We start from the raw sequence: 7,652 nt of genomic DNA, 5'->3' as shown, positions 1-7,652 counted from the left end.
TCCATCTGCTGCTACGGTAGGTGGAAGAGACAACCTACTGGCCTGGATGGGATACAGAGGAAATTTCCCATAATAGGGGAACAAGCTGTCGCTGTATGTAATCATATTAAGATATACTCATCCCACACACTTCCGTGACACATTGCATTTACATGTTTCCAGAACTGGTTCCTTGCTCTGGAAGTATTCTGTATAGTAGAAAATTCACTAAATTCAATCTAGAACCCTTGCCATATCCTATACCAAAAGCATCTACAATGCCTAGACCTCCTGGGACAGTACTATAGTTGAAGAGCTCACATATACTATACTGAAGGAAAAGATGGCCACCTGAGGGATGACATGTTTTAGCTGCTGTGCATTGCCACTAATGCTTTGTAAACTTTTTCAATATGCCATCCCAGAGAAAGGGGAAGGTGAGGGTATTTCCCTCCGTGCCAACTCACCTCAATGGCCAGCAGCTCATTTCAACCTTCATGTCCTCAGAGCCACTATCTCCGGGGGCTACATCCCCATTGTGAATCTTGGCAAAGGAGCACTTGGTTTGTTAGGGGAGGAAGTCTCTCTTAGCCCTCTGGATCTGTGGCTCCCGTCGGCTGAGAGGGAAGGCTCATCATGTGAACTGCTTGCAGCACTGTCTGATGAGGTAATTGGAACGGTGGAGGAGGGTGCTCTTCCAAGCATAGTGCCAATGTATTGGGGGAAAAGGCACAATTTGCTGAGGGAGGAAGTGTGAGTTTCTCTCCGGGTCTGACGCAGTTTAGGATGGGCACTGGTGAAGCCAAAAATACAGCAGGAACCTTAGTCTCCCTTAGAATAGTTTCCTTGCACTGGTGAGTCCTTCTCTAAACCCAGCACTAGTGACTTTAGACTCATTGTGGGAACTAATGGCTGGATTTAGAGAATTAATGTTCCAAAAAAAATAAATAAAAACTGGAGTGTTTCAATGAATCTAGAACCTATGGTGAAGAGGCATGACCATCTTATAATAGAAGCTAATAAATAAAATCAAGCTATACAAACTGTTAAATATACTGAGCTTTAATGCTTTGGTGGTTAAAAAAAAAAATCAGAACTTCTTTCTAGGAGGCCTGAAATGTTTGAAAACTGAAAATAGAAACTTGAGCCTTAGGTTCGTGAATTTTGCTGAAGTAATGGGAGAATTACTATTTGTTACTCTTAAAAAATATTTCTTTGATGTGTGGAACTTAATCTAATTCTTGGAAAATTCAGGATTGTACTCTTAGTTATATTTATTTCTGAGCAGGACATTAGTAAGGTTATGTGATTATATTTTTGTAATTTAAGTTTTCACAGTCAAAGGGTTTTTCCAGATATATATAAAAAAAAAATCACTCAAGAAAAAAAGGAGAGGTTTATCATCTTGACAGGATACTCTTGCATTGGGAGTCACATGGGTAACAAAGTGAATGTAAGTGCATTGTCAAATCTGATGATAGTTTTGTTTATTCCTGCACAATTGAAATCCTTTCTGGACTCCAAAGCTGTTAGTTGATTTGATTGGTCCCACATAGTCTGTATTAAGTCTTAACCAGAATTGTGTAAGGTGGCTTCTCTTATGGTATGCCTTTTTTCCATTTAATGCTTTGTTATTCTTTTCTGCTTTTTTTCCCCTTTATTATGTTGTTTGAGACTATAAAGAAAATATAATATGACATTTCTTAAACTGGTAACTTCGGTATTTTGTCTTATAATTTTGGTTTTTCTTTAGGTTTCCAATGCACACAGTTTTTTCTAACTTGTATGTTTTGAAAACTAAAAATTAAAAACAAACAAAAAAAACAAAACCGGCATGAATAAAGCATCGCACTTCCCAGTGGACTGACTCCCAAAATATCGCAAGTGACATTTTTTTTATGAGCATTTTTTATTGTAATTTTTAAAAAAAATCCCATGTGTCTCAGCTGTATTAAGTACTCAGAAAACAAAACGAAAATCACAGGTAGAAACTGACTGTAAAAATACCATTTGATGACAGAAAGTGCAGCTGCTAGATTTAAGTCCAATGTGGTCTGAGGTCTCCTTAAAAATAAGTTACAATAAAAAGTAACACCAAGACACCAAGAGGATAAAAAAAAAATCCAAAGTAATGTCCAAAGTTGGCTGTGTGAGCTAGGTCCCCATGTCAAGTGCTGATGGGGAAAGGTCAAAGGTCAGTCCGTGCATTGGCTGCCTTTGGTGCATATTTTGGCATGAGTTCATTGATTTTGCGAATATAGTCAGATTTTTCAACGCAACCCTTGCACGATTCACCCCATTCATCAAGAATTTTCTTCAGTTCTTTCACACGCAGTTTCTTTAGGTCCACAGTGGTCAGATCTATCTGCTTATCTGAGGAAGAAGAAAATCATGAGAAAACAACTAAAGTACTGTTAAAATGTATGCCTACAGGGCACAAGTGGACCTGCTGAGAACAGAGTGGAATTTGGGTAATCCACGCATTATATTAAAGTATTTTTGCCTCCTTGTGACCCAATAGTAGATTAAGACAAAATACTTTTGTGGGTGTACACATTTAACATAGTCCTTCATAAAAGTTATTGTCCCTGTAATTTCAGGGTTCTCTTCTGCATACTGCTGCCCTCTAACTTCTTGCTGGGCCTATCCAGTAAATGGTGGGTGTGGTCTGGGAGAGAAAGCTCCTAGCAAGCATTTCTTCCTTAAACCCATACTTGCCTTTTTTTTTTTGCATTATCTCTAGTAATGTATCTGACTAAGGATGGTGCCTCTTTGCTTTCTCAATATAACTATGTTTGAGCGGTGTGTGAAAGGAAGGCACTTTAGGGTTTACTTGCATGCTTTTCTGAAATTTTACACTTTTGTTTCAAAAATTGGGGAAAATGTTAAGGCTATATGAATAAAATGGAAGGATGGGAATAATTTCAGATTTTAAGAGGCCTCATTCTTTGCAGTTTTACTCAATTATCCTTTCCTCAATTCCACCTAATGCCTACCCTTTTTAGTTTTTCCCAAAGATGGCCTGCGTATCTTGTCCCTCTGTCTTGACTAGACTATAATCTCCAAAGAACAGGACTCATACGTCTATAAAGTGCTGTGCATGCCTGGTAGTACTATACAAATTGCAAATCATGAAGAATAGCAGTTAACAGAATGAATGCACTTAATGAAAATTACACAGTTCAAACATTCATGAAAAATATATATTTCTTCTTAGAATGACATCTCAATGCATGATATAATAGACCATCATAACAGCCCAAATGTTGGAGCTGTCACATATCTGTCTGCAGTCCAATTTTTTTTAAATTTTGTGCTATGCAAATAAAAGCAATAACTTCCCTTGTGAGTGCTTGAATTACACCAACTTGAAAGGAAAACCCAACATAACGTTATGTTTCGAGACAAGACAGGCTCTGTTCTAGGGGTTCAAAAACACTGAGATGTCCCACATTTAGCTGATTAAGAGAAAAAGAATTGTCCTTAACATTGTTTTGAAAGCTAACTTATCACAATTTATATACAAAGTTTACTGGCATCCATAGACTTTTGTTAAGAAGGTGCATTAGCACAGAATAGAGAATGCTACATGGTGCAGCTTTAAGAAATAATTTTTAAAAGGAGTATAGGTGTATAACAACCATGTTAGTGCAACTACAGAAAGAGTATGATTAATGTCTGTGACAGCTGACACTAGCCCAAACGAAATAAATGTCAGTGGGATGTTTGACCTAATGACAGCTGTCAAAGACCCACTGAAAGATGGATCAGAAACAATGGTTCCTCTCAATAGGCACGTTCAGTCCTTTAGGCATAACAGTGTTCATGCGAAAAATCCAATATTGCTCCCGTCACAATAAAATTTTGGCCAGATGCCCCCCAGTCACTCCAAAATTGCCCATCTAATCTCAAACAAGTGTCCTTTTTCCCAAAAAAAGAAGACACCATAGGGGCATGGATTTTTTTTTAGTCTTGAGACAGCTCTTATGTTCCAAGAGATGGGTTCATAGTGGTTGCGTGGTTTCTCAGATGTATTGCAATACACAGGGACATTGTAGCAAATACACTGCAAAGCGTAACTTACAGTTTGCCATAAGATTAGTCGTAAATGTCTTCTCCCTTCAGGAGACATAATGTGATTGGTATACCTCATAGTGCAAATGGCACAATTTGTGCATACTTCATCAGCCTCAACAGTGGCCAGATTTATCAAATGGAAGGCTAAACTGCACTACCATAAATATTTGAAATAGGGGCCTCATGTATGCAAATCTCACTGGAAGACTGGTACTGGCAAATAGATCTAAAAACGGGCAAATGGAAGTGAATAACTTGGCATATTATGCAGAAAGAGGAATATGTTAAGACACAGGTTTGTTGGTCTAGTTCTTTCTAGTGATAGGTGTCAGTAGTAGATCCCTGCTACTATATAAAGTCCTGTGGTAAGCACATCTAATGGATGAGCATGGATAACCTCTTGTATAAATCTTTCAGCCATAATAACAGCTTGACATTTATACTCTTGGACATCAGAGAAAATCCTTTGGAGGCAAAGGAATTGGCCTACAGGAAGATTTTATTTCAGATGAGTTGGATGGAAACTCTAGTAGGTGAGATGATTGAAGGCCACTATATAGAAAGCCTCATGAGAGGAACAGAATAGTTGAGAGTAAATTTCAAATGGCTATTAAGAGAGTTCAACCACTGATGGAACTCCAACAGCAATTCAACAGCCCCCCCTTCCATATCACAAGGACAGCTATATAAAATTTCCAATAGATAAGATCTTCCCATAAACATTTGTTTCAAAGGCGGCTACAAAAACGTTAGCAATGTCTGGGTCCATTTCAGCACCCATAGCAGTACCCCTAGTTTGCATAAAGAGCTGGCCTTTAATGCCAAAAACTTTGTCAAAGCTATTTGGGGGAATTCAATGATAAACTCAAGTTGGGATCCTTTGTGGTAAAGGTCATTTAGCCAAAACATCTCTCATTTCATCCAACACATGATGTTGAGGGATGACTATATAAAGATTCAATGCCAAAATCTACAAGTAGAGATTCATCATCCACCTGTACATCTCAAAAATTGCAAAAAGTAACTGTCTTTAATGGAATATTAAGTAGAGGGGATCAATGGTTTTAAGAGAAGATCTAAAAAGATGCACACAGGTTCAAGGACTGTGTCAAGAGATGAAACAATGGGTTTTCCGGGCAGGTTTACCAGTCTTGTGTATTTGAGGTAAGCCAGCACTGGTACGCACAGATGTTCCTTTACAAGAAAAGTTTTTTTTTCTCAGTCAAAAAGCCAGCCTCGAACCCCTGTCGCACAAGCTCAGCTATTGAAGCTTATACCAAAGGTGTCAGATCTTCCTCTAGAGATTTATAAAACTGCATGTCACTTAACTGGTGGTTAATTTCAGCCTCATATTCCATGTTGCCCATGATTACAATCGCACCTCCCTTACCTGCAGCTTTAACAGTATCACGTTGTCGCAGTTCTGTAGGTGCTTGTCTTTCAGTTTGGAGATATTAATGTATCTGCTTGAATGTGATGATTCCACCCTATGTCTCAACACTTTTTCTTGGAAAGTGTTGAACATGGGATCCATAGGTCCTGGAGGAGTCCAAGTGGAAGGGTTTTTGATTATTGATAAATTGAAAGAAGCAGGATTTTTTTCAAAAAATAGTTTGATGTAACTGACAAATGAATTCTAAAAAATTGGCACCAAAAGCAAAACAGATCATGCAAATTTGTGGGGACAAAAGGATAGTCCACGATTAAGAATCCTCTCTTAGTTTTATAGATGTTGGTCCGAGAGCCAAGAATAGATTGGACCTCTTTTATAATCACCTTCATCCAGAAGACAAAAAGCCTTTCTTTCTTCGGATTTGGGAACCTTATATCCAGTCGCTCCCTCAAAAGCAGAGTATGCTCTTGAATGACTAATGGGACAGTCCCATTGGAACTCACCTAAGGACTTCATGATGAACAGCCTTCTTGGGGGGGGGGGGGGGGGGGGGGGGGTTGCTGTGGGAAGTTGGGGATTGATTGGGACACTGGTCAGGATAACCCAAGTGCTCTTCAGTTGTATCATTGTATACTTGGAAAACCAATAAAACAGATTTAAACAATCACCTTCATCCTGTCGGAATTTCTTATTTTTAAAGGCTTTACTGTCTGCCTGAAATTTCACCATTGAGCACTGAAAGTCTGCATGGAAGGTGTTGAATATTTCCAGGATGAAGTCTTTTTTTATAGTGTCCAATAGAATAGTTGACTATTCATGTAGCTCCCTCACCATTTTCCTGCCTACTCAACAATAAGTAACATCATCCTTCGCCTACGAAGGATTTTCTCTGATGTCCAAGAGTATAAACATCAAGCAGTGGTTATGGCTAATAGATTTATTCAAAGAGGTTATCAATGCTCAACCATTTGATGGGCTTACCACAGGTCTTTATACAATAACAGATCTACTACTGACATCTACTACTAGAGAGAACAGACTGACAAACCTCTGTCTTAACACATTCCTCTTTCTGCACAAATATGCCAAGTTATTTACTTCCATTGGCCCATTTTAGATGCATTTGCCTGATCCCGGCCTCCAGTGAGATATGAATACACAAGAGGCTGCAATATCAAAGAGATGGTAATGTGGTCTAGCCTTCCATTTGATGAATCTCTGACCACTGTTGAGGCTGATAAAGTATGCACAAATTGTGCTATTTGCATTAAGAGGCATACCAATTACATTATGTCCCCTGAAGGGAAGACCTTTACGACTTATCCCGCGGCAACCTGTAAGCTATGCTTTGTGGTGTATTTACAATAATGTCTCTGGATTGCAAATCGAACAAGCTACACGATCTCTACATAAGAGCTGTCTAAAGACAAAAAAAAAAGTCCTTAGTGTCTTTTTAGGTAAAAGGATATTTGATGACAGGCAATTCTATATGTTGTTGAAAATGATTGGGGGGAGGTGGGGGTGGAAAACCAGGCCAAAATTTTATTGCAACGCAAGCAATATTGGATTTTTCACAAGGACACTTATGCTTAAAGGACTAAACATGGATATCTAGTGAAGCCATTGTTTTTGATCCACCTTTCAATGGTTCAGGACAGCTGTCATTAGCTCAATCACATCCCACCGACATTTATTTCATCTGAAGTCCGTGACAGCCAACACTAGCCCAATCATACACGCTCTACTTGGCCACGCTAACGTTGTCACATTATATGTATATACACTTTTAAAAATGCTTTCTTACAGCAGCACCATGTAGCATTCTCTACTCTATGCTAATGTACCTTAACAAAAAAAGGTCTATGGATGCCGGTAAGTTTTGTATATTACTTGCGATATGAGTTGTCTTTAACCGTGTTTTGAAAACATTTTTTTCCCTTATTCAGGTAAACGTGGAATATTGTGGCATTTCTGAACCCCTGATGCAGAGCCTGTCTAGTCTAAAAATATAAAACGTTACGTCGGGTTGGGTTTCCCTTTGTAGTTGGTGCAATTCAAGCACTCAATCACAAGGGAATTTATTGCTTTTATTTGCATAGCACAAAATTTTAAAAACTGGACCGTAGACAGATGTGACCCAATTGATGTTTGGAAGCTCATTAACTTGCTCCACCATTCCAGGCGTTATAAATGATCCATTATT

General features: G+C 38.6%; 1 protein-coding gene across 3 annotated transcripts in view; it reads right to left on the bottom strand.

Moving 5' to 3' along the window:
- Window positions 1-1,852: 1,852 nt before the first annotated feature.
- Window positions 1,853-7,652, bottom strand: part of MANF (mesencephalic astrocyte derived neurotrophic factor) — a 62,785-nt gene continuing 56,985 nt past the window's right edge. The window contains exon 4 of one of the 3 annotated variants that reach the window (XM_029599546.1): window positions 1,853-2,352. In XM_029599546.1, coding sequence (XP_029455406.1) covers window positions 2,168-2,352 — 185 coding nt within the window. In that variant the 3' untranslated portion in view covers window positions 1,853-2,167. The remainder of the gene's footprint in view (window positions 2,353-7,652) is intronic. The other 2 variants (XM_029599547.1, XM_029599545.1) reach the window with 2 other exon arrangements.

This window comes from Rhinatrema bivittatum, chromosome 4 (genome assembly GCF_901001135.1).
Source record: "Rhinatrema bivittatum chromosome 4, aRhiBiv1.1, whole genome shotgun sequence".
Lineage (NCBI taxonomy): Eukaryota > Metazoa > Chordata > Amphibia > Gymnophiona > Rhinatrematidae > Rhinatrema > Rhinatrema bivittatum.
This window is presented reverse-complemented; position numbering and strand designations above follow the sequence as displayed.